At 40.1% G+C, this 27944-nt stretch overlaps 2 protein-coding genes across 5 annotated transcripts in view; both read left to right on the top strand.

Moving 5' to 3' along the window:
• The window catches only part of LOC131357604 (receptor-type tyrosine-protein phosphatase beta-like), a 35960-nt gene extending 28316 nt beyond the window's left edge, over window positions 1-7644 (top strand). Inside the window, exons 29-33 of the mRNA XM_058396694.1 lie at window positions 1251-1373; window positions 2393-2556; window positions 2849-2984; window positions 4158-4278; window positions 4575-7644. Coding sequence (XP_058252677.1) covers window positions 1251-1373; window positions 2393-2556; window positions 2849-2984; window positions 4158-4278; window positions 4575-4597 — 567 coding nt within the window. The 3' untranslated portion in view covers window positions 4598-7644. The remainder of the gene's footprint in view (window positions 1-1250; window positions 1374-2392; window positions 2557-2848; window positions 2985-4157; window positions 4279-4574) is intronic.
• Window positions 7645-10195: 2551 nt separating this feature from the next.
• LOC131358241 (anoctamin-1) overlaps window positions 10196-27944 on the top strand; it is a 40173-nt gene continuing 22424 nt past the window's right edge. For 2 of the 4 annotated variants that reach the window (XM_058397850.1, XM_058397848.1), the window contains exons 1-5: window positions 10196-10315; window positions 16656-16782; window positions 24429-24719; window positions 26990-27088; window positions 27208-27359. In XM_058397850.1, the coding sequence (XP_058253833.1) occupies window positions 16675-16782; window positions 24429-24719; window positions 26990-27088; window positions 27208-27359 (650 nt within the window). In that variant the 5' untranslated portion in view covers window positions 10196-10315; window positions 16656-16674. Of the gene's footprint in view, window positions 10316-14707; window positions 14847-16655; window positions 16783-22839; window positions 22978-24428; window positions 24720-26989; window positions 27089-27207; window positions 27360-27944 lie in introns of those variants that run through there. The other 2 variants (XM_058397849.1, XM_058397851.1) reach the window with 2 other exon arrangements.

Here is a 27944-nt window from a genome sequence, read left to right as displayed (position 1 = left end):
TCCTGAAAAACAACCCCACACCATAATCCCCCCTCCACCAAACTTTACACTTGGCACAATGCAGTCAGACAAGTACCATTCTCCTGGCAACCGCCAAACCCAGACTCGTCCATCAGATTGCCAGATGGAGAAGCGCGATTCGTCACTCCAGAGAACGCGTCTCCACTGCTCTAGAGTCCAGTGGCGGCGTGCTTTACACCACCGCATCCGACGCTTTGCATTGCACTTGGTGATGTATGGCTTGGATGCAGCTGCTCGTCCATGGAAACCCATTCCATGAAGCTCTCTGCGCACTGTTCTTGAGCTAATCTGAAGGCCACATGAAGTTTGGAGGTCTGTAGCGATTGACTCTGCAGAAAGTTGGCGACCTCTTCGCACTATGCGCCTCAGCATCCGCTGACCCCGCTCCGTCAGTTTACGTGGCCTACCACTTCGTGGCTGAGTTGCTGTCGTTCCCAAACACTTCCACGTTCTTATAATACAGCTGACAGTTGACTGTGGAATATTTAGGAGCGAGGAAATTTCACGACTGGATAGGTGGCATCCTATCACAGTTCCACGCTGGAATTCACTGAGCTCCTGAGAGCGACCCATTCTTTCACAAATGTTTGTAAAAACAGCCTGCATGCCTAGGTGCTTGATTTTATACACCTGTGGCCATGGAAGTGATTGGAACACCTGATTCTGATTATTTGGATGGGTGAGCGAATACTTTTGGCAATGTAGTGTAACACGACTGGTCCCAAGGATTAAATGGAAGGGTTGCATCAGGAGGGGCATCTGGTGTAAAACCTGTGCCAAATCGAAACATGCGGACTAAATGATCCACTGTTTTGACCCCAAACAGGGAGCAGCCAAAAGAACAACAACAACAACATATATAGTATAAATAAATCTTCTTATAGACATTCTCCTCATAACTCTTCTCATTATAAACATTGTCATTATATAAGTACTCATTCCAAATGCTCTTGTTACAGACTTGTCTTCAGTATAGAACATTAGTAAAAGTCCTGCCCATGCCGTTCCAATACCTTCAGAGGGGATTATATTATGTTGTGCGTTATATTAATGCCACCTTTCTATAGTGTTCTCTGTAATCCTCGGTATTAATATCCCCTGATTATTACATTATTATGATCCCCATTGTTTTAACTCCCCATGCACCAGTTTACTGCCAATCAATACCTAAGTACCACAACCACAATATCCTGAAATTTGTGTGTGTGTGTGTGTGTGTGTGTGTACAGGTGAAATGCGACCACTACTGGCCATTTGATCAGGACCCACTGTATTATGGAGATCTGATTGTGCGGATGCAGTCCGAGTCAGTTCTACCTGAGTGGACCATCCGAGAGTTTAAGATCTGCAGTGTAAGTGATGCTCATTTTGACCTGGAGAATGGAGAAAATCTCTCAAGAGAGGCTGGGTGTGTGACAACCTCCAAACATTACAGTTCACCAAAAATGTTTTTTAAAAAAACGTCCATGAACCCTCCAAATCTGCTCCTTTACTTAAGAAAAACTATACACTGAAAGCTTGACTAAATAAATCCTGGATTTAAACACTAAGACTGTGTCTGAGTCCCGAAGGCCGTTCCATAGCTGTGGGGCTTTGTAAGAAAAAAGCTCTGCCCCATGCTGTAGCCTTTACTACCAACAAATAGCCTGCACCTTTTGATCGAAGTAGGAGATGTGGAACATAAAAAAACAAAAGATCTCTCAGGAACTGTGGCATGAGACCATTCATTGCTTTATAGGTCAGAAAAAGTATTTTTTAATCAATGTGAAATTTGACTGGGAGCCAGTGCAGTGTGGATAAGATAGAAGTCATGTGTTCATATCTTCCGGTTCTAGTTAGGACTCTAAGATGCTGCGTTCTGGACTACCTGGAGCTTGTTTATGCTCCTCCTGGAACATCCAGACAGTAAGGCATTACAGTAATCCAACCTAGAGGTAACAAAAGCATGAACTAGTTTTTCTGCATCATGTAGCGACATCATATTTCTTATTTTAGCAATATTTCTGAGATGAAAGAAGGCTACCCTAGTGATATTATTTACATGAGCTTCAAATGAGAGACCAGAGTCAATAATCACACCGAGGTCTTTTACTGCTGAGCATGATGAAACAAGACCATCCACCGTTACTCTGTAATCAAGAACGCTTACTTCTGGCTGCATGTGGTTTCTCTGTGATTTCTTGGTAAACTGAATCAGTATCTACCTGTGTTTTTCACCATCTATTCAACCATCAATTTTAAGAAGATTACAAGTCTGAGGACAAACATCTGCCATAAAACCTTGACCAACATTTCCTTTGACGTGTTTTTCATCAGTTTTGTGTGTTCTTTTGTGTGTGTGTGGTGTGTGTGTGTGTGTGTGTTTGTACAGGAGGATCAGCTGAATTACTCTAGAACTGTCCGACAGTTCCACTATACTGTGTGGCCTGATCATGGAGTTCCTGAATGTACTCAGTCTCTAGTGCAGTTTGTTCGCACTGTGAGAGATTACATCAACAGAACCCCGGGTTCTGGACCTTCTGTCATCCACTGCAGGTACACACACACACACGCAGTGACGCAGTGGGTCCTTCCATAAACACTGTATTTGTTCTTGTTCTACTTGTATTCTTTGCATGTTCTAGTTCTAGGTTCTCATTCTTCTTCATTTTCCACTATTTGAGATTCTGGATAAGGTTCTGTTTTTTTGTTTCTAATTCCAGTTGTGGTTATGATTTTTATTCCTCTTCCACCTTAAGCTCTGTTTCTAAAAATAATGCTTAGGATTTTTTTGTTTTTGTTTGTTTTATGTGTGTGTGTGTGTGTGTGTGTGTGTGTGTGTGTGCAGTGCTGGAGTAGGCCGTACCGGAACCTTTATTGTCCTGGACCGGGTTCTGCAGCAGCTAAACACTAAAGACACAGTGGACGTTTATGGTGCTGTGTTTGACCTGAGACTGCATCGATCACACATGGTGCAGACTGAGGTGGGTCACGACCTCTGACCTCATTCACTCTTTAATAACGCATCACTCACAAAGCTTCTCAGAAATAACTGTTGTCTCTGCGCATTATTCTGATGATATTGTATTACCAGACTTGCCTAGTGGCAGTTTGCATAGGACTACCCAATTTAAGATTGGAGTGTACTTCAAGAAAATGCCAAAGTGCAGCCTTCATTTTTTTTCTCCTTAAAAAAATTAAGAGATATGAGTCTGGAAAGATTTTGCACAGGCATTTTAAACTCTCTGATATTAAATGCCACTGATATTAAAACATTTTTGATAAACACTTAATTCTCCAGAAGCAAAAAAAATCAATATCACACAAGCTATTAGTGTGGAAAAAAAAAGATACCTTATTTTTCTGTGTGTGTGTGTGTGTGTGTGTGCACAGAGTCAGTACCTTAATAAAGTATAAATCTTAATATAAGTGTCTTATTTTACTGTGTGTGTGTGTGTGTGTGAACAGAGTCAGTACCTTAATAAAGTATAAATCTTAATATAAGTGTCTTATTTTACTGTGTGTGTGTGTGTGTGTGTGTGTGTGTGTGTGAACAGAGTCAGTACCTTAATAAAGTATAAATCTTAATATAAGTGTCTTATTTTACTGTGTGTGTGTGTGTGTGTGTGTGAACAGAGTCAGTACCTTAATAAAGTATAAATCTTAATATAAGTGTCTTATTTTACTGTGTGTGTGTGTGTGTGTGAACAGAGTCAGTATCTTAATAAAGTGTAAATCTTAATATAAGTGTCTTATTTTACTGTGTGTGTGTGTGTGTGTGTGTGTGTGTGAACAGAGTCAGTATCTTAATAAAGTGTAAATCTTAATATAAGTGTCTTATTTTACTGTGTGTGTGTGTGTGTGTGTGTGAACAGAGTCAGTATCTTAATAAAGTGTAAATCTTAATATAAGTGTCTTATTTTACTGTGTGTGTGTGTGAACAGAGTCAGTATCTTAATAAAGTGTAAATCTTAATATAAGTGTCTTATTTTACTGTGTGTGTGTGTGTGTGTGTGTGAACAGAGTCAGTATCTTAATAAAGTGTAAATCTTAATATAAGTGTCTTATTTTACTGTGTGTGTGTGTGAACAGAGTCAGTATCTTAATAAAGTGTAAATCTTAATATAAGTGTCTTATTTTACTGTGTGTGTGTACAGAGTCAGTACATGTACCTGCACCAGTGTGTACGTGATGTTCTTCGTGCGAGAATGTTACGTAGTAAGCAGGAGAACCCACAGTATCCTGTCTATGAGAACGTGGCTCCGGAGAACCACTGGGGTCAGAACACACTTTCATTTTTTATTAAAAATCTCAATCATAATGGCATAAAGTCTTTTTTTTTCTCTTATATGACTTTCTAATCAAAATAAATATGAATAAACACGAATATTTAGTAGTTAATATTTTCAGGTTTGTTTTTTTTTTTTTGCTAAATAAAATAAAATGTGTGTATTTCAGGTCCAGAATCGTAAGGAATATTAATTCATTACTTCCATATTAAATCATGGCTAAGAATTCTGAATGTTTTTTCTGAATGTCTGACATTTATTTTATTTTGTTTATTTAAATTGCAGACAGAGCACACATGCGGCGTTAAACAAAACTGCATGGGGCGGAAAGAAGACTTCTCTTTCGGAGCACTGAATTCTGAATGAAATGTATATTAACTTTATTTTTATATAGCATGTGTAAGTATGTTAGAAACACTGTGTATACTGTTTATAAATCTCGTACTTAAGCTACTGTACAGGACCAAGTGAATGTTAACAAAGACTTATTGCAGCATTTTTATTGTAAGGTTCATTTTTGTAAAAAAAAAAAAATGATTTTTAGAAATTTTAGAAATTTGGTTTGCCATCTCCACAGTGTCACAGGTGATTAGCGTTAAGCTATTCATAGAGTGAATACACACACATTTATATATATATATATACACTATATTGCCAAAAGTATTCGCTCACCCATCCAAATAATCAGAATCAGGTGTTCCAATCACTTCCATGGCCACAGGTGTATAAAATCAAGCACCTAGGCATGCAGACTGTTTTTACAAACATTTGTGAAAGAATGGGTCGCTCTCAGGAGCTCAGTGAATTCCAGCGTGGAACTGTGATAGGATGCCACCTGTACAACAAATCCAGTCGTGAAATTTCTTCGCTCCTAAATATTCTAATTATAATTATATTATTCTAATAATAACTGTCAGCTGTATTATAAGAACGTGGAAGTGTTTGGGAACGACAGCAACTCAGCCACAAAGTGGTAGGCCACGTAAACTGATGGAGCGGGGTCAGCGGATGCTGAGGCACATAGTGCGAAGAGGTCGCCAACTTTCTGCAGAGTCAATCGTTACAGACCTCCAAACTTCATGTGGCCTTCAGATTAGCTCAAGAACAGTGCGCAGTGAGCTTCATGGAATGGGTTTCCATGGCCGAGCAGCTGCATCCAAGCCATACATCACCAAGTGCAATGCAAAGCGTCGGATGCAGTGGTGTAAAGCACGCCGCCACTGAACTCTAGAGCAGTGGAGACGCATTCTCTGGAGTGACGAATCGCGCTTCTCCATCTGGCAATCTGATGGACGAGTCTGGGTTTGGCGGTTGCCAGGAGAACGGTACTTGTCTGACTGCATTGTGCCAAGTGTAAAGTTTGGTGGAGGGGGGATTATGGTGTGGGGTTGTTTTTCAGGAGCTGGGCTTGGCCCCTTAGTTCCAGTGAAAGGAACTCTGAATGCTTCAGCATACCAAGACATTTTGGACAATTCCATGCTCCCAACTTTGTGGGAACAGTTTGGAGCTGGCCCCTTCCTCTTCCAACATGACTGTGCACCAGTGACCAAAGCAAGGTCCATAAAGACATGGATGACAGAGTCTGGTGTGGTTGAACTTGACTGGCCTACACAGAGTCCTGACCTCAACCCGACAGAACACCTTTGGGATGAATTAGAGCGGAGACTGAGAGCCAGACCTTCTCGTCCAACATCAGTGTGTGACCTCACAAATGTGCTTCTGGAAGAATGGTCAAAAATTCCCATAAACACACTCCTAAACCTTGTGGACAGCCTTCCCAGAAGAGTTGAAGCTGTTATAGCTGCAAAGGGTGGACCGACGTCATATTGAACCCTGTGGATTAGGAATGGGATGTCACTTAAGTTCATATGCGAGTCAAGGCAGGTGAGCGAATACTTTTGACAATATAGTGTATATATATATATATATATATATATATATATATATATATAGCGAGAGAGAGAGAGAGAGAGAGAGAGAGAATAAAGTTTATACTTCAGCTCTGTTTCTGAACATGTGAAAAATTGTGGATCGCAAAAGTCAGAGAGTGTTTCAATGGAACTAAAAGTAAAAACACGTAAACAACAACAAAAAAGAACCTTGAGAGAATTTCTTTATGATCCCTGTCAGGAGGTGCTAGAGTACAAACATGTACAAACAAATCGAACAAAACCGTTAAGGCCAGAGACAACAAAAGCTTGATGGTGAAACTACGGTGGCCGAGAAGTACAAAACGAAATAATCAGAAAAGACAACAACAATTCAGACAAACCGGAAAAGGTTTACGAATGGAATCCTTACTGCTGATTGGACGAGACATCTGTCACTCAAGATCTACAGGAAGCGCAGCAGTGGATTAGTGTGTGTATGAAAGCAGCTCTGTTGCATAACTGTTGGTGCTGATTCAGTAGAAGGAGACAGGTGAGAGTGATCCGGTAAAATGGTGCAGTTGAATGACAATCCCTAACTTGTGATTATTACACCTCAGTGACGCAGGTCCACGGAGATTTAGTTCTTGGTTTTGAATAATTTGCTGGGGGTTTCTTCGTCTGTTGCCATGCAAACAATACACTTTTCTTCTTTTTTATCAATAATTTCTGTGCTATTTTTGATTTATTTTTCACTTTCCTTTCTGTTGCATTTTTATTATTATTTTTTTTAAAGAATTCTTTTGTTTTGGTCTGAAAACAACCAGTGGAAGCAAGTCTTCATCTAAGGTACTTTATAAACACTGACAGCAAACCATCAGCATGTCCAGTGTGTAAGCTGCATGATGTTTGGTAATTCTTCCTCCATCATTAGTAGTGGTTGTTATGTGTATATTAGTGAGTTCTCTGACAGAGGAGATTGTAGCATTAGAAGTCTAGATGCTAGCCAGGGTTAGTGAGAGTGAGAACAGTGGAGTTCCTATAGGGGAAAGTCTGGATGCCTTCGGCAAAGTGAATGGGTGATGACAAAGCTAACGCTAAGGCTCACCTGCTGAGAAACCTGAAAGGGCTCTGGTTATAGGAGACTCTATCTTAAGGCATGTGAAAGTAAATATAGCTTTATAGGCTTCATACACTGGCTAGGTGTATACCAAGAGCCAAGCAAAGGACAGAGCAGGTCATCTTATAGTCCTAGGCAAGAACAGGTTCTCAAAGTTTTTCTCTTAGAAGCTAATGATATGCGATATTTTCCTCCTATATACAAACCCTCCTAATATTAAACACGATTTGTAAATCTTGCATTCTAATGAACATCAACCCAAACCCCTGATACTGACTTCTGAATATAAGCAAAACATTAAATTCAGTTGTATTATTTACAGTGTATGAATTATTAACTGTTCTGCAGAATAAATTGAATGAAATTATTTTGTAAGTTTCTGCACTGATCCCTGCTGACCTCCAGGTGTCTCCAAATGATCATCATCAGCACAGTGCAAAAAAAACCAAACCTCATTTGATTGAGTTGTAACACGTTTTATTTGCGTTTTATTTGTAACTATATATATATATTTGTTAGAATCTTTGGTCAATACAGCACACTGATTAGGGGGGAGGGGGGTGCAGAGGAGGGGAGGTGCAGGGGAGAGGATAGACAGACAGAGAAAAAGATGGGTGACATGACAGAGGGGGTTCTTTCACCCAGCTGGAGTTTATTACTGCCTCTCTGTGAGAAAATATCTCAGGGAAACTCTGGAGATTAATTAACACACACGTACACACATATACACACACACACACACACACACACACACACACAGAGAGAGAGAGAGAGAGAGAGAGAGAGAGAGAGAGAGAGTAACACACTTCACTGTGGAACCTCACGCTATGGAACCTTGTCTAACACCCAACAATCCACACCTGATGCAAGGAAGATCCTAAGCTGTATATTACCTATTTAAATGCTTACAAAGACCTCAGCTAACTACAAAGACTGAGATCATGGACAGTGTGTAAATACATTTCTATACCCTTACATTTTAACTGATTCATTCATTCATTTCTTCATTCATTATGCAGTGGATAACTTCACCAGGATGTAATACATTTATGGTAGTTTACTGGTTAAGGTGTTGGACGACTGACTGGAATGTTGTGAGTTTGAATCCCAGGTCCATCTGGCTGCCACTGCTGGATCCCGGAGCTAGGCAACTGCTCAGCTGTATCAAAAATGAGATCAAAAATATCCTTGATGCTTATAATGAAGATCTTTTTAACACATTTATAAAAAAGAGAGGTCTAGTAATGATTTATACACTCTCTGGTGTCACCCAGATGATCCTCTCAAAGTTTCTTCCTTATGTAATATCATATATAAATATATTGAATGAAATAAACCTTGGAACTAGAAATTAGAACATTTTATTTCATTAAATCTTGCGAACCTAAATCTCCAAGTTTTCTTAATAATCTTAACTTGTGAATTAAATGCTGATTTATCGCAGTTGAACAGTAGATCAATTCTACACAATGAATCTTTAAACAGAACAACGCCCGCAGTGATATCGTGCGCCATGTTCTACTGTGAAGTCCAATGAACTGAATTAGTGTGTAAATTCAGTCACTCATGTAATGAAGCATAAATGTGTTCGTGTGTGTTCCATATGCATTCTTCAGTAACACACACACACACACAGCAGATGTTTGTGATTCTCCACATAAACTAATAAAAATGGTTAAATATAGACTCTATTCTTCCCAGGCAGAGGAGACAAAAACATGAAGACTAGAGTCAAAGGTCATAAGGTCACTGCTGTAGCTTCTCTCTCTCTCTCTCTCTCTCTCTCTCTCTCTGAATGATTAGGGTAACTACAGCCTGTCTGCTTCTCCAGTGAGTCGAGAGATATTGAAAGCTGAATGAAAGTGAAGTTTCAGGACAGTTTTATTGTATCAGTCAGTCCTGAGAATCTTCACATTTAAAAGGTAAAGAGACTTGATAAGTAACCACGGTGCTAATGAAGAGCTCTTACAGAATATTTACACATTGCAAAAAAAAAGAAAAAAGAAAAGAAAACCAAAATAATGAAATGTAGACTATTTTACACATTTGATGTGAAATAGCAACCAACATTACTAAAGTGAAAAGGCAATAGAAAATAAAAAAACAACATTTTGGAACGAGCCTTGATCTAAATAATGTCAAAAACATGAAGAGGAATGATGTGAAATGGGCTGTGTGCAGTAGATCCACTCACATTCGATAGATCTGAAGCTTTTTTGCAAGGACGAATGGAATAAAGTTGTCGTTAATAGACACTTACCCAAAAACCATGAGTGACGTATTATAAGGCCCACATGAGACCTCTGGAAAATCTCCCTTTAATATTTTTAATTGAGGATTGAATTTTTCTAGGTTTTTCTCTTTAGGGAAATGTGTTTATAAGAGATTTAGATGGAAGCAAAAGGTTCTCTTTGCTCAGCTGGTGTGATTATAGTGTTGTCTAAATAATTAGTTATTTAACTGTCTGACTTTATGTTAATACTCTGAACTTTCTGTCTAATATTTCCAATAGCTTTGTTCGCAACTTTACTAATGTATGTAATAATAATAATCATCTTAGGATTGTTTTTTTTTTTAGAGAGATACACTGATCTCATGGCTCTAAGATCACAAGCACAATTTCAGAGTCAGAGGCAGGAAGTGATGCGGTGTGTTTATCTGCATCCACAAAGCTTGTTCTCACAACACACACACACACACACACATCACAAAGCATACAGTCTTTAGAAATAAATTTTGAATTTTTGTTGGAATATGTTATATTCTGTACTAAAGAAACAAATCCCAGACATTTTTTGTCGTGTACAAATATAGTAATATAGTGTTTTAAAGAATAAAAGCACAATGGCGACATCCGGTCCAGAAACAATAAAAAAAAAATAGGGAATGGTTTAAGCTAAGAACACCCCCCCCCCCCCGCGCGCTCCCCCTTAGCCGGTGTCGCGCGCGCATCATCGCCGGGATAAAGGAGGAGCGCGCGACTGACGGACTGATTTCTCACCTGTGGAGCGCGCGCGTGCTGGAATCTTCTCGCGCAGGTGAGTGAACTTCACAAACGGCTCGGTGCGACGCGAGCTCGCGCACTCGTTCATTCATTTCTGTTTTAATTGATCGTTTCTGGTACACTTCACGTCCTTTGCTCATGTGCCGTGTAATAATGACAGAGGCGCAGTGTTCATTTTTCTTTTAGATTTTCTTATTTAGATTTAGATTTATTTTCTTTTTGGTCCTTCCATGTAAAGATTTATAGAGTTTAATCAGAATTTAAACTAAACATCGGAATATTCAGTTGCGAGGACGTGTGTGTGTGTGTGGTCACAGATCTGGTGGCACATGCACGTGTCATATTTACACTATTGATTTGGTTTCCATTTTTTCACACACACACACACACACACACACACCGAGAGAGAGAGAGAGAGATCTGCGATCGAACATCTCAGTTCCCTTCACCTGTTTCTATCAGTCCAGTGTGTGAATAAGCTTCCCGGAACAAAACCATATGTGTGTGTGTGTGTGTGTGTGTGTGCACGCGTATACACTCGAGTCTTTATCATGGCTGTGGTGTGTATCAGCATGACGCAGGCTGTAGGTGAGCTTAAAGTTTCACTGTGGTGCTGAGTTTGCGTTGTTGCGTGTTTGTGTCGTGTGTGTGTGTGTGTGTGTGTGTGCGTGTACAGAGTTTTAGATTAAAAGGTTTAACACTGAACATTTTTGGTGCTGCGGTGGTGCCTATGTATTTTGTAACGCAATGCTGTAACGTAATGCAGCTTCATAAATGTCTCTTTATAAATGCCTCAATGCAAATGTAGCTTTTAAGGTCATTTAAAGTCTGTTCTAAAAAAGAGACAAATATTAAAGCGTAGCTATCTAAGTGTTATAAGCTGCTTAAGGATTCACAGCACTGGATAAATCGGAAAATTCAGACCCCTCCACTTTTTTTTTGGGGGGGGGGGCATTAATCTAGGTACATTAATCCAGAATTCAAAATGGAAAAGTGAAAAATTTCATTCACAATTGAAAACTGAAATCTGAGTTTTATTCAAGGACCCCTGAGCATTTGACACCATTGATCATTCTCTCGCTACTCTCTCCGCCCCCTGACACTGAGAAGTACAACTGTAGCCTGATGCTGCCAACACCATGTTTCACCATAAGGATGGATTGACCAGTTGATGAGCATTATGCTAGATGTAGTGTTTGGAGTTGTCCGTTAAAGGTTTGATTGATTATTGAGTATTTCTGAGGTGAAACTGTGGGATTGAATGTTTAGGTAGTAAACACAGACAAGCAGAGTGATGCACACAGGGAGATGTACCAGACCTGTAAACATCGGTGGACCCAAAATAACTGCTGTATGAAAAAAATGGATTAGTGTTTGTAGAGGAATTGCCAAAAAAACACAATAAAGTGTGAGGAAAGTGACGGGGTTCTCCTTTCTGAACCCGCTGTACAACTTTATATTTTTTAGACGTTTTCTAAGTTTATATTATAAGTGATCCAGACTCATGGTGTGTTCTCTGAGACATAAACACCCGAATACTTCTATGTTGCAGCTATGTTGAATTTTTGAAATTTTTTTTGAAACTTATTTTATTTAGAAAGATAGTTAAAATGGTTGATCATGATCGTTATCTAACTTTAGCTAACGTAAAGATGTATCTTTGTTAACAATAAGAAGCTCCAATGAGTTAAACAAGGAGTCATTCAGTGCTTGAGGAAAGACTTTTTTCCCCTCCAGATTCTGAATGTTCTCAGAGAGAGTCAACTATCCATGTGCTGATGTTAGTCAGATTTAAACCAGACCAATGGAGAAGACGGCAGGCTCATATAAACCTGCTTTATTGGCATGACTGTCTCGAGACGAACAGCACAAAAAGACCAGTGGAATAAAAAAAAAAAAAACAGCCGAAAAGTTTTAAAACGTACAAAAGAGTGAAAATGTTCCACGTGTAAACATTTAAACAGAGCAGACTGTGAAAATACACAGACTGAGGAATGAGTGATGAAGAGACACAAACACTGAGAGGACTGAAGTGTGTGTGCATGAGCGTGCCTGCTTATATCACCTGCCTGCTTCCACAGTAAAATTACACACTCATAAATAACGTGTTTGTGCTAAAATGGAGTGAAAATATGTAAAACAAAGTGTAGGTGTGTGTGTGTGTATGTGTGTGTTTTAGTGCTGATTGTTAGCTTGAACTCTAGTAGGTCAGAATAAAAATAAATATAACTCGTCTTGAACAGAGACATCGATATCAACTCTAAATTCTGTGTGATGTGCTGTGAAATGCAAACCTGTGGAGATAAAGTCACTCTGAGAAGTGTGTGTGTGTGTGTGTCTGTATGTCTGTTCATCCATTTGAAACAAATTAAACTTGCATGTCCATGTTGATGTCATGCATCTGATGTCTAATATTAGACTGAAAGGAAGTTGCAACCCCCAGCTCCAAGAACTTGCCCCCCCTTCCAAGCACCCTCTCTCTCCTTCTAACACACATGCACACACACACACACACACACACACAACCACATCTCTGATTCCCACGCCTGGGCTTTTAAACCGTCCCTCTGTTTTATTTAAACTCATTTATACGCAGTTCAACATAACACACAGCTTTAACTCTGAGATAGTAAAATGATCCAGAACAGCTGGACTGAGAACACACACACACACACAGCTCAGGAAGACACACATGTCTGCTCAGACACACAGTGATATTTTAACACACACAGATTGTGCTTTAAAATGGCCCAAAACAGAAAGAAACAAACCAACAAAGTAACATTATAATATTATAAAAACTCTAACATATATATTTGTATATATATGGGCTTGACTGTAGCTAGCATACTTTTTCAAAATCAAAACTAGAAATAAATTATAATATAAATAGAAATAAATTATAATTATAATAGAAATAAATATTAGTGTTTAATACTATTATTATTATTATTATTATTATTATTGTTGTTGTTATGTGTACAGAATTGTGTGTGTGTGTGTGTGTGTGAGCGAGAGAGAGAGAGAGAGAGATGATCAGTAGCGAGGTATCAGCTGGAGTAGTGTGTGAAATACAGAAGTTTGTTCTGTGAATCTGATGCTCTAAATTTAGCGGATGGTGTTTATTTGCTAACGCTGATTCTATCTGCTGTGATGAATGATGAGTCTGACTGCAGGACTCAGATATGTATCATGGTTTACTCTCAAACCAACAAAAGTCCTATATTTAACTCACATCTGTCACTGTCAGTGTGCAAACACGCTGCAGTGTGACTTGCATGTGCCGATAGTCCACACAGAACTGCACAGCCTTTACATGATACATGTAGTGCTGGTGTGAAGCACTTACATGAGGATTTCACACTGCTTGACCTTTCACCTGCAGCTTCTGGCACATCAGCACTGGTGCTGTCAGCACTCCGTCAGCCCCTCCCCAAATCCCTGCTCAACCACGCCCACCACAAAGAGTGTGGGCTGTTCGTTGTTGGTTTATTACACAATTTTTAGTATTAAGAAGAAAATGTTGTCTAGTACTGCAGGTGCAATTAACAGAAAAACTATGTAGAATACTTTGATACTTACACCGGACACTACCAACAGCTGACCTTCCTTGCAAGCTGAGTCAGAATGGAGGAAAAAACCTTACCTATCAACCTGCCTGATGGATCCCAAAAGAGCGGCTGGCTGCAACATTCAGTTATTTCTTAAAACGTATCTATAAAAACCCACCACAAGGCCCATTAGGTGGCAGCCCCTGATGATAAGTGTGCATTCACTCCTAGTAGTGGTGGCTTGACCATTTCACTGTAGGCCAGCTGGATAGTCTCCACAACCCAAAGCAATAGACTATTAGTGTGTATATACACTGATAGTGTTCAAACTGGGCAAATTAGTGAGTTTTTACTCCAGCTCTTCATTTGCTTGTGGAAAAAGAAATGGATGAAGCTCAAGTGTGAGTCTACAAGTGTGTAGACCAGACTGTACTATCAGAAAAAAAGCTGGGTTAGGGTTAAGTGTAACCCTTGGACCCTCTGGCAAGACAACCTGATGAACCTGATACCAATCCTAATGCCAGAGGTTATTGCCAGAAGGAAGACTGATTTGTGATTCTTACTTGAGCAGCCATAATTGCAGCTACCATGTTCTTGAAGGTGGTTGGAGATTTCTATTGTGATGTTTTGTGTATTGTCTTGTATATTGTGTATTGCACTCTCACACTTTATGTACATTGTTGACCTGTCATATTTTCTCTATATTGTGGTCTTTATTCAATCTGTTTAACATTGTCTGTAAACTAAATGTATGGTGTCGTTATTTATGTCTGTACGTTTGAAGGTCACCAACAGCTGGAAACAAATTCCTTGTGTGTTCAAAACATACTTGAGCAAAAAACCTGATTCTGATCCAATTGCTTCTGCAGGAACTTCTTGAATATCACAGGTGGTAGATGTTTGGGGATTTACCTTGTGCCCTTCACAACAAGACTGAAATTTCTGAGGAGAGGGTTGTCCTTCCACAGGGAGATGAAAAGGGGACAATGTGTTGATTCCTGTGAAGGCAAGCAGGTCTGTTATTGCTGGGCCATGGGGTGAAGTTCCAACAATTTTGGCACATGTACTGTACTAAGTGATAAGAACTGCTTCTATACAGATATCCACAACACATGGCAAGACCACCTTGTGAATGTCTTTGGGGCCAAGGCAATGCAGAAGGGGCAAATTCGGAATTTGTAGATCCTGTCCTCAAACTAAAACCACAGGAAGTGTCAATGACCCTCCCAGATGGGTATCTGGAAATAGGCTGAGGTCCAATAATAGGCATAGGCCCCTATCTTGCTTAGGTATGAGGAAATAATGAGAGAAATATTTGTCCTGTTCCCACCTCCTAGATGGTACCCCTTTTCTGAGGAGTCCAATAATCTCTGCCTGCAACATTTTTCTGTGTTGTGGGTCTACTACTGTAGACCACAGAGAGAGACCACCCTTGTCAGAGGAGGTACCTGGGAAGTCTTCAAGTAATACCCCTGAGTCATATTTGAGAGGACTCAGGGGCTTGGCCTTAGGGCTGCACAAGCTGCGACCCATGCCTACGGGGGAGGCCAGCACACCATCAGGAGTGAGGTGGTGGGTGCATTTGGCTTCTCCCACCATCCATTTTTGCTGAGCCTTTCACTTCCAGTCAGAGGCCTAATGAATCTGGTACCCCACTGGAGCTGGTCTGGGGAATTCTGAGACTCAGTTTGTTTAGGGCTGCTTCTATGGCTGCCAAGTGCTTGAGAACTGCCTAGCACAGCAATGGGCTTCTTGAGCACACTGAAATAGGTGGACAGAATACTGTATGTCTCAAAAATGGCAGAGGGCTCAACAGGCAGTCTAGAGGGACAGTCCCTGTCTTCCTGCTGGAGCAGTGACTGTGAAAGCCACAAGTAATGCCTTGTCACCCAAAGAGATGTTATGGATGTTACTGGAAAATCCTCCTGCTCTATTATAACTACTGGCATAAAGGAGAAAACTAAGCATGTCCAACCCACTAGACAGTCCCTGCTTTTCCTGAGCCTCATGGCCTAACTCCCACAGGTACAATAAGAGAATGGTCACTGTGTTTGCCAGCTTAGTCTGAACTGCAATGTCTTTGTGCATCTTGGACAGCATCCAACACTCTGCAATTTTTACAAGGGCAGACAGTCCTGCCCAAAATAGACTTTGGGCAAGGTGATACAAAGGCTGCTATGGGTTGATCTGCTGAGGGAAATGGCCTGCATCTAATCTTTTCTGCTCCAGTCACATTTGCCAGTCTTCTGTTGGTCCCAGACTACATCTGAGAGGCAGTGGGTGTTACAAAATTCTACACAACAGACTCCAAGTCTGGACGAAGTTGAATCTTACCCGTGCCAAGCCAAGCCTCTGTCTCCTCTTCAAATCTTGGGGGAGGGTCAGAAAGATTCTCTGCCATAGGGATATCCAAAGCTTCAGTCACTGTACCAATAATCTCTTTAAATTGAATAGCCATAGACATTTGCCCTACTGTTGAAATACCTTCAGCATGCCATTTCTCAACAAAATCTCCTATTTCCTCTTAGAGGAACAGAATTAATACATCTATGTCATACTGTGCTGCTCCACAGGAGAGAGGATCTCTGATCTGAGAGCATCCGGTTAGACAGAATCTTTTCTCATACGTTTAGCTTGTTCCCCCTGAGGAGGAGTTTGTGGAAGTTACTCTCCAAAAACGTGTACAGAAGGGCATAATGAAACATTCCATGCATGACAAGGGGTCCTCATTGACATTCAATGCATGGTAATATATCAAGAATGCAACACATCTATCAAGCCCAGGTGTAAAGTATGTGTGTGTATGTGTGTGTTAATGTGCAGGTGATGCTCTCAGGCTGTCATGATGAAGACAGAACGATACTCCACTGTCCCCAACAAAGACACACATGTTGACATTATCAACATCAAAGGCATCGAAGACATTGGCTACATGCAGCAGGACATTATTGTGAGTCACAATTCTACTCTCATTTTATACCGATTTGCTTGTATTACAATTTTATTCTACTTTGACATATTATCTAATATAGTATAGAGTATATCTAATATTACATATCTGTTCTAAGTTTACAATTCTACTTAAATATTGCAACGTCAGATCAACGTTATTGTCATTGTGCAGATTTACAGTTATAACACCACTGAAATGCAATTAGCATCTAACAAGAAGTGCAAATAAGGAGGTGGTGTACTGCAAGAAGGGCACAAATGAGGATAGGTAGTCAAGTGCAAAGTGACAAAAAAGGTAAAGACATTATATAAGATTAAGCATGAGACTAGAGACATTGATTAACTATAAGTGAACATACGGTCCCCTCCAAAGGTATTGGAATGGCAAGGCCAATTCTATTGTATTAGCTTTATACTAAAGACAGTTATAGATGAATATGAGACTATATTTCGAAATTGCTGCTTTAATTTCCTGATATCTACATCTCAGTATGTTAATATGACACCTTTTGCTTGATCCCACCTTGTGACTGACAGGTGTTTCTTGATGCCTGGGTGTATCCTATTAGATTGATTGTTTTAACATTTAATAGCACTGCTCTTACTGCTCTACTCACCAGACATCAAACAGGTCAACCAACAGTTAATGACAGTTAATGACTCAGTGCCATCATCAACCTCCAAAGTGCAGGAGTGTAGGTCTCACAATCTACAAGGCCAAGATGTAAATCATCTGGAAGCAAGATCAAAAGCCATGGAAAGGCCAAAGTGTGGGGAAAGAAGGAATCTGCTCATGATCCAAAACATACAACTTATGGGTCAAGAAGGTGGAGGTAGCGTTAGCGTCTTTGGCTGATTCTAGATGACCCACTAATCTGATGAGATAACTCACGATGGTGAGTAAAATAAATTCAGATGTGTACACCTGACTGTCACAACCATATGTGCCCATTACAAAACGATGGAAATTAATGCACAGTTGTTCCCCCCTTTGCTGTTCTTCCATTCATTGGAAAAAACTTTCCACTTGATTTTGGAGTGTGGCAGTGGGGATTTGCACCCACTTAGCCACAAAATGAATTCATCCCAAAGGTGTTTCAGTCTGGTTGAAGTCAACATGTGATGGAGGGCCTCCCTGTTAGAAATGGAGCAGCTGTTGTACCACACAGAGATTAAGTTCAGCAGCATGCTCTTGATGGTAGAGGTTCACTCTATTTAAGCAGATGAAAATGTCCATGGAGATGCACAATAATAATAATAATGCTCAAAATAGAGCACATATAACCTGCATCACTGGGTGGGAACTTAGCTTTCATGGGAGTGTGTTACACTTCTACTCTTATCTTTCACTGTATTCTAATATTACAATTCTATTTTTACACTTCTACTCTGATGTTACAATTCTATATTAGAATTCCGCTCAAAATGTATGCTTCTACCCTCATATTTTCATTCTCCTCTGGTTTTACAAATGCATGAAAAAGTTATACTTTTATTCTAATTTGACATTTATACTTTAATTTTAAAATTCTACTCTAATGTCTTTTGCAGTTTTAGAATTCATCTGCATTTATTTTAGATAAATGGATTAAAACAGCACATGAATAATTATTTTATAGAAATCAATCTGTAATTACAGTTTGGTTAGTTTAATAAGAATGTTAAATAAATAAATATAGTGACAATAAAGCGATCCCAGCTGGATTGAGGGATACATTAGTCTGCAGATATTAAAACAGAAATTAGTTTAGAATTTATAATTTAGGACAGTTTTCTAAACACTGTAACAGAATATCGTTTAAACATTTACAATGATGGGTCTTGTTTGGTCAATCACAGTGAGGAAGTTGGATGGGGTGGGGGTGTCCCATTTCACCACATCCTTATATTCCCTAGGAGAAGTGAACTTTGCTCTGTCTTCCTGTTAGGGATGGAGTGACACACGTTCCCACTGGGAGAACCCGCTGTGCACAAGGCCATGTCTGGTTTTGTTTTCTTGCTGTGTGTTTTCAAACTTTTACTAAAAATATCTCATCTCCGGATGTGTGTCATGCAGTTACAAAATCAGAGATGAGTTTTATAAAAGCACTTGATTAAAGTCAGTCATGTCTTTTTTTGCCTCACAGCAAGCTGGATTCTGTTTTCTGGGTACAGTGAATATATTGTTCATCTCCATAGTTTTGATACTGGTCTACCTTGTACCTTGAGAGATGGTTGGTCGTGACTAGCAGTATTAAAAGCTGGAAGGGTGGTGTGTGAAAAGAGGTTTAATGTAGGTGAGCACTGGGTAAGTGTTTTAAATCAGTGGAAGAAGCACAGCAATAGGGTGAGTAGGACAATTGTAGGGGTCAGGAGCATGTTAGAGTAGTCAGGTCATAAGATACCAAGGCAAAGAACAAGCATGTGATTGGGCTCAGTGGATAGAAATGGCCTCCTGATCCAACTGATATTGTAAATGAGATCTAAGCAGAAACATGAGTGAGGGAAGAATGGAGAGCGTGAGTTGAGTGTACTCAGTGGTATAAAAACCCATGTTTAAAAACCCATGACCAGATTGAGAAAGTGGGTATACAGGACATGACCTAGCTGAGTATAGAAGTCACAGCTTCACCCAGAGAGCAGGTATAGAGAACACAACCTAGCTGACAGAGCAGGTATAAAGCATATATATATATATATATACACTATATTGCCAAAAGTATTCGCTCACCTGCCTTGACTCGCATATGAACTTAAGTGACATCCCATTCCTAATCCATAGGATTCAATATGACGTCGGTCCACCCTTTGTAGCTATAACAGCTTCAACTCTTCTGGGAAGGCTGTCCACAAGGTTTAGGAGTGTGTTTATGGGAATTTTTGACCATTCTTCCAGAAGCGCATTTGTGAGGTCACACACTGATGTTGGACGAGAAGGCCTGGCTCTCAGTCTCCGCTCTAATTCATCCCAAGGTGTTCTATCGGGTTGAGGTCAGGACTCTGTGCAGGCCAGTCAAGTTCATCCACACCAGACTCTGTCATCCATGTCTTTATGGACCTTGCTTTGTGCACTGGTGCACAGTCATGTTGGAAGAGGAAGGGGCCAGCTCCAAACTGTTCCCACAAAGTTGGGAGCATGGAATTGTCCAAAATGTCTTGGTATGCTGAAGCATTCAGAGTTCCTTTCACTGGAACTAAGGGGCCAAGCCCAGCTCCTGAAAAACAACCCCACACCATAATCCCCCCTCCACCAAACTTTACACTTGGCACAATGCAGTCAGACAAGTACCGTTCTCCTGGCAACCGCCAAACCCAGACTTGTCCATCAGATTGCCAGATGGAGAAGCGCGATTCGTCACTCCAGAGAACGCGTCTCCACTGCTCTAGAGTCCAGTGGCGGCGTGCTTTACACCACTGCATCCGACGCTTTGCATTGCACTTGGTGATGTATGGCTTGGATGCAGCTGCTCGGCCATGGAAACCCATTCCATGAAGCTCTCTGCGCACTGTTCTTGAGCTAATCTGAAGGCCACATGAAGTTTGGAGGTCTGTAGCGATTGACTCTGCAGAAAGTTGGCGACCTCTTCGCACTATGCGCCTCAGCATCCGCTGACCCCGCTCCGTCAGTTTACATGGCCTACCACTTCGTGGCTTAGTTGTTGTCGTTCCCAAACACTTCCATGTTCTTATAATACAGCTGACAGTTGACTGTGGAATATTTAGGAGCGAGGAAATTTCACGACTGGATTTGTTGCACAGGTGGCATCCTATCACAGTTCCATGCTGGAATTCACTGAGCTCCTGAGAGCGACCCATTCTTTCACAAATGTTTGTAAAAACAGTCTGCATGCCTAGGTGCTTGATTTTATACACCTGTGGCCATGGAAGTGATTGGAACACCTGATTCTGATTATTTGGATGGGTGAGCGAATACTTTTGGCAATATAGTGTATATATATATTAGGTATAGAGCAGGTATAAAGCAATTATAGAGGAACAGAAGAACAAGCACTGGGCCTTGTGGTACACCAGTGGATTTTTGTCACCTGATATGACCACCACCACCATGCTGTAAATCAAATTCTGAGACTCATGATAATGGACAGGAAAGACTTGTTTTGAATGCTGCTGAATTGTCCAAGAGAATCTAGACCAATTACAGATTGCCTGATCTAGTAATATGGACACTTTCAGAAGCTTCAAAATTAGGACAATTTGTGTGGAGTGTATCAGGACAGAGTTTGTTCTCATGTGTGAGCAGTGGTCACATCAGTGTCGACAGACAAAAATGCAGCTCTGTTGAGTAAGGCTTGTGGTGGTGGCTTGTGTGTTTATATCAACACAGATGGTGCAAAACCTCTATAGTTTCTCATCAGTTCTCATTGCTGGTGGAGTTTGTGACTGTTAGATGCAGACTATTTTATTTATCACAGAAATGTCCCACTGTTTTCATAGTCGGGGGGTACTTTCCCCCAGTCTAATGGGGGAATAATGAGGCACTTTGTGTACTTTATGGGGCTATTAGTAAACTGCAGAATGCTCACCCTTATAGACTGTTTATTGTCACTGAGGTTTTAACCATGCAAATCTCAAATCAGTCCCTAAATCCATCAGAGATGCAATCTACAGATACTTCCAGGACAGTGGTGACCCATGAAACATGTGGCAGGCCATCCCACACATTACTAACTACAGAACAACTTCACAACTTTGTAGCACTGCACAGCATGAACCACATCAAGTTCAATGATGACACGACCATGTTCGTGAACATAGAGTGTGAAACAGTAGAGCCAACATTTCTATGAACATGGACAAAACAAAACGGATGGTTGTTTGGTTGTCAGCACCATTCCCTGCTGAACATTCATGGATCCTTCATGGAGATTGTCTAGACCATCAAATTCCTTGGTGTTCACCAGAGAACCTCACCTGGCCCTCAACACCAGCTCCTTCACCAAAATTCCCAGCAGCGTTTGTACTTTTTTGCGAAGTTTTAGGAAAGCCCATCTACCACCTCTTCTCCTGACCATGTTCTATAGAGGGACTATCATTAACATCCTGAGTAACTGCATCACTGCCTGGTTTGAGACCCTTCAGTGGACAGTGAAGGCAGCTGAGAAGATCATCTGAATCTCTTTTCCCTGCATCACAGACATTTACTGTAAAGCCAACAATATTGTGGATACCAGATTCTTCCCCAAGCCATCAGACTTGTCAATTCCCAGAGACTGAATTCACACACACAGCAATCTTTGCACATTAACTTTTTATGCTACTACAACCTGCTGCTAACTCTAACTCTCCTTTATTTTTCATCCATAGCATCCTTACTTGCACTTTACTCAACTACAGTATACTGGTTTGAAAACTGTGTTAATGTACTTAGTTCTGTGTTATTGTATGTAGCTCTGCATTTCATGTAGCCCCATGGTCTTGGAGGACTGTTGCTTCATGTCACCGTGTACTGCAACAACTATATATGGTTGAAATGACATAAAAAGCGTATTGACTTAATGTCCAGTTTAAAATCTAAAGCTATATTGATATGAGTCAGTGATGTGTATACTGTTAGCCAATCCTGGAACAGAGAAAAGCTACATGAAGTAACCCATCAATTATAATTTGTACTGTTATGAGGGTATGTATTTTGTTATGTAAATGTATTTATCTTGCTGAAGTGACAGCACGCGAACGTCTCGAGGAGAATAAAAGGTTTCGTGTGTAAGTGAATGTGACTCTGTGTATTTTCACAGTGACAGATGATCCTAACACACTGTTCCGCTTAAACTCGCCTGTGTTTCCTGTCTTCCTCTGTTAACCTGCTGCTCCAAATGCTAAAGAAACATCTCAAGAACTTGTTCCGGTGATGCGTTTGAGCTTAAACTGATTTGTGAAGAGTGTGTGTTTGCTGTGAGTCTATTAGTGGTAATGAGAGAGTGCTTTGAAGATGTGGATATTAAGCTTTATAGTTTTTTCTAATATTAGCCCCTGGCATCTCTCACTCTTCTCAAGTAGCAGGCAGAGAATTTAGACTAGCTGTACGACGTCAAGTCTGTGTAAGTATGTGTGTTAATAGACAGTGGGTTAATAGCAGGACATAGACTTGCAGCATCTCAGAGCGAGAGATGAAGTGAAGATGGCCGAGGAACAGAGCAATGCTGCCAAGACAAGGCATTTCTTAAAGGATGTGATTTTTCATGGCAAATTTCAAGTGAGTGTGACGCTGATGGTGCTGGTTTATGTTTCAGCCAGGACGTTTAGACGGATCTGATAAATATCAAATCCATTCATTTTGCTTGCGTTTGCCGCATGCAGATTGTTCCTCTCATGCAGTACAGACACGAGAGCCGCTGTTTATTCCTCCTTTTTTGGGGATTGTATACACCTGTGTAAGTCAAGCATGAGGTGTAGCATTTACACTACAGATAAACACAGTTTTAAGCTGAACAGGGTTTTAGGAATAGTTAATTAACTATTTAGTTAATTCAGCAATTTTATTGAAAGTAGAAACTCCCCAGAAATGCGTAAAATGTTTGTCCAGTTGCTCTGACGTGATTGTTCTACACTTGTAAAGAAAAATATTTAAGAGACGTCATTATTGTTGCTCTTTGCTCTGGATTATCACTGGATCATATTGCCGTCAGACAAGGTTCTAACATGAGCCTTTATTACCTTTGATTTGGAGATATTCTCAATCACCCAATTCCACAAGGACAGGCCTCATGGTTTGTGGATATTTTGTGATTCAGAAGTTCCATCGGAGGACTCGAATGCTCGTCACTCATCTTTTAGCTGAATGAACAGGATAAGCTGTGACTTTCTGTATCACTGAAGCAAAAACTCAAGAAGAAAGAGAGATCAATTTTTTAAATCTTAACCCTAGATTTTTCAACATTGCAATTTTTCTGTGTGTGATCTCACGGCTGTCATCCAACTCATTACAGTCACATGATTTTCCACTGTGTTCAGGAACGGTTTGTTAATTTAGGGTTTTGATTGGACTTGTATAATATTGTGTATAGCACAGGTGTGTGTGTGTGTGTGTGTGTGTGTGTGAACAACAGATCTGTGAGGTCAGGTAGTTTGACACACTCCTTAACGGTTCTGTTTTTCCAGCTGATAACATCGAACTGTGGTATGAAACCTACAGCCGAACTGGAACACAGAGTGAAATTTAACGGGATCGAAGTGAATTACATTGAACTGAACTCCACCAGGTTCTCTGCAGAGTTGCTGTTCTTCACTCACCTGTTCATATATTTTGTTATTGAAATTATAGTTTACGAAAGAACGTTTTTATCATTTAATTATTATTTATATAAAGGCATACCATTTATTTTTTCTGATTTGATGGCTGATGTGAGAAGAAAACTTATTTTATTACACCATTGTGTAAATTTGTTCTTATTCTAAGTGAGGGGAAAATATATATAACATATAAATAGAATATTCCTCTCAGTTTCACGACCATGTCGCATGATCACGTGTATAATAAACAAACTCAGCAATGCCGTTAAATCATTAGATCGGAATAATGACGATAAAGTTATCATTACAATTAGAATGAAATGTGTAGCAGAAACATTTTTCGTCTCTTTGTCGCACACACTGATGTCTGTGCCTTCTCTCTCTCTCTCTCTCTCTCTCTCTCTCTCTCTGCAGCTGCTAAATTCTCTGACTCCAGATGACAGCTCGCGCTGTCGTTCCGGTCTGTATTTCCTTGATGGAGAGCGGCGCGTGGATTACGTCCTCACCTACCAGATTAAAAAGCCAGGTAGCTCGCGCCGCCACTCGTCCCGGTTCACCGACAACGCGCTCACACGCAGCCTGCGTCGGGCACGCGACCCTGAACCAGGCGTCACCGACCACCATGACGACGACAAGCGGTTCCGGCGCGAGGAGTTCGAGACCAACCTGCGCGAGATGGGGCTCGAGTTGGAGAGGGACGAGGACGTGAGTGTGTGTGTGTGTGTGTGTGTGTGTGTTTCGCTAAACTCGGCTCGTGCAGCAAGTCTGTACAAAAGATACTTTGTGTTTCTAATCTCGAACTAAAAAACAATCTCCACCTAGGAATACACGTGACCTCTATTTATTTGCCAGTTTGTGTGACGTAACGCCAACAAAATGAGGCCCAGACTCATTGAGTGCACCAAGAAGTTCTTGCACCTTTAATTTCGCTTCTTTCAATAAGTTTGTCTTATTTCAAGCACGGTCGAAATTATAATGCTTAGATCACTTACAGTAATTCAAATCATTTACTCAAGCATTAATCTGTAAGAAGCTCGGGCAGGATGTGACATCACTGAACATGCATGTGTAATTATTAGTTCCTGATACTTCTGCATCAGAAATATCTATAGTGAAATGAATTTCATGCCAGAAGACACAAACAAAGTGAACTGAGTTTCTTTCATGATGTTCGCTTCTATAATCCCATCACTCTGATTCTCACACTTTGTTAATATTTGGTTATTCCGCATAGAGCCACAGCAAATTATTAATTTTACAAAGAATGACAGACTTATGACATTCCTTGTCTGTAAGATTATATAGATTATTTCTACATGTGTATATTGCTACACACACACACACACACAAACTATCAGTTTCTGTGCTGATGCTAGCAGGATAGCAGCTGTTAGTGGGATCAGTTGGACATTAGCTATGTATATCAGTGGTGTGTGAAGGTACGAAGTTATTCGGCATGATGGGATTGAGTTCCTCGTATGTTCTTCATGCTGCTTTGATCTCCTCAGTACTGTAGGTAGTGATTAAAACAAAATGAAATCTAAGAGTATGTGAATATAAATGACATCATTTCCTGTAGTGAAGTGAATTCTGATTGGTGCATTGTGTTATGTCACTTTCAGCTCATTAAACCCGTCACAGTCGTTTACAGAAATAACAACTGCAACATTGCTGATGTGGTATTGTTACAGTGCTGCTATTGTCCAGTGACAATGCTCCCCAGTTCAAAAAACAACTTTAATAAAACCTGCTTCTCTGGCATGCACTCAGATTTATAGACCTACTGTGTGTATGTGTGTGTGTGGGTGTGTGTGTGTGCGTTGGGGGGGTTTGGAGAAAGTGTGTGAGAGAGAGAGAGAGAGTTAAAGAAACTTTGAACTCCAGTTTGCCAGTAATTCATTAAAACTCCACTGTTTTGTGTTTCAGTCACAGAAGTGAGTGATATTTATTCTGAATGAAAACATTTCTTATCAGCGTCGATTTGTTGTAATTTTCACCCACACAGAGGGATTTAATTTTACTGCCCTTTTCAAACATCCTTATTTTCCGACATTTTTCCATATCACTACGCACCGCACTGGGGATACACGCTATTAAAACACACCGTTTTTAGCCCATGCACTCAGATGTTATATCACATCATTCTTCCTAGCCAGATGTGTTCACGAATTCTCCTAGCAGCAGGAACAAAAACACACACTTAATCTCGCATAAGGTTATATGCGTTTACTCTGTGATTAAGCCTAAATTTCTGAAATGCAGAATAACATTGCACTGCTTTGTACCTCATACCATTAAATGATAAGTATTTCATTTTAATGTGTGTGTGTGTGTGTGTGTGTGTCACATGGACTGTGGAGTTCAGACAGTATGCATGATGTGGCTTGTACATATTATAGTATAATATTGTTTAGAATGATATGAAGGATATGAGAGTGTTTCAGTTAACATTAGGGAGCCCAGCGCTGTTAGACGTCCTCAGCAGACATGTTATTTTCCCCTAAAATGTGTTTGGAAGAGAAATTAACAGTTGATAAAATGTGCACACGTTGCCTAATCAAGGTGTGAATTCCACAAAAGGGCAAACAATCAAAATGTAAGTTTGATTTGAAGGGAAGCTGTACAGCTTTTCTCATTGCTATCGGTTATGTACACTAGATCCAAATGTACACTAGATGGACAAAACACAGACTGACTCTGGGCTTTAACTGAACAAAATAAATAATGCAGAAAATATTAGATATTTGATATTTGTAAATTGTCTGTCCTAAAGCTTCATACAAATAAACAGACATGTTCTTGGTAACATAAGTTTATTCAAAATATTCATGTCAATTTTTTGTTTTGTAAATAAATCAGTAGTACATTATTTTCAGGGACCCAAATGTGCAATTAACTGAATAATTGAACAAACTTCTTTTTTTTTAATGAACTGATTCAAAGTGAAATATTGTATTGTTGCTTCTGTGTTTCAGACTAAAACCCCTGGTGTGGGCTTTGTGAAGATTCATGCTCCGTGGCACGTTCTTTGCCGAGAGGCGGAGTTCATGAAGCTCAAGATGCCAACAAAAAAAGTAGCTACAGTGATGTTACGTCACTTTTATTATTCTTCTGTTCTTTCATTATCTGTGTTCCTAAGCATGCAGTTCTATCAGAAACTCATCCTGAGCAGAGGATTTAAAATGTGTTTAAGGTGTATGAGGTGAAGAAAAGTGGAAGCTTCATGGAGAAAATCAACACGTTCATTTATAAAGTGACGGATCCTCTGCACCCGAACGTGGAAGAGAACCGGATAGAGAAAGTGAAGCGCCTCTCATACCCGTTCTCCAGAGAGAAACAGCACCTGTGAGTGAAACCTTAAACACACAATGACACATATGTCTGCTTTATCGAAGCAACAATATTCACCTGGTGCTTAGTCAAAAACCAGATTAAATCCAGTGAGTCACTTTCTGCCTTTTCTGTCACTTCAAGAAGCCTGGATGTTTTTGTATGTATTTAGACAGTGACTCTCTACAATACCATCTTGCTTCTCTTCTATATGGATTTGAAATGAAGCAGTTAAGATGGGAGTGAATTGTAATCTTTCTTTTTACAGAGTCCCTCTATTTTTACAAGCTCAAGAGTACAAGTTATTAATAAGTGGTATCATTGTGTGGAGCTGTGGCCAGTTTGCTCCTTATTTCATGACAAATTAAGTCTTTAAAAAATAGACCTAGAGATCAGAAACTGTAGGAGGGACCAAATCAACAAGCTGGTACATTCTTCAAAAAAAGAAAAAAAAGTAACGCGTCAGTGAACTCAGCAACACCAAAAATCTAGAAGACTACGGAAGACAGCTGAAGCAAATAATCAAATGATTCTTTCCTTGGTGAAGGAAAAACCCTTTCACAACATCTAGGTCAAACTTAAAACCAAGTCTACAATCAA

The sequence above is a fragment of the Hemibagrus wyckioides genome, linkage group LG08 (genome assembly GCF_019097595.1).
Source record: "Hemibagrus wyckioides isolate EC202008001 linkage group LG08, SWU_Hwy_1.0, whole genome shotgun sequence".
Taxonomy (NCBI): Eukaryota; Metazoa; Chordata; class Actinopteri; order Siluriformes; family Bagridae; genus Hemibagrus; species Hemibagrus wyckioides.
The sequence above is the reverse complement of the archived record's forward strand: the minus strand, read 5'-3'. Positions and strand labels throughout refer to the sequence as shown.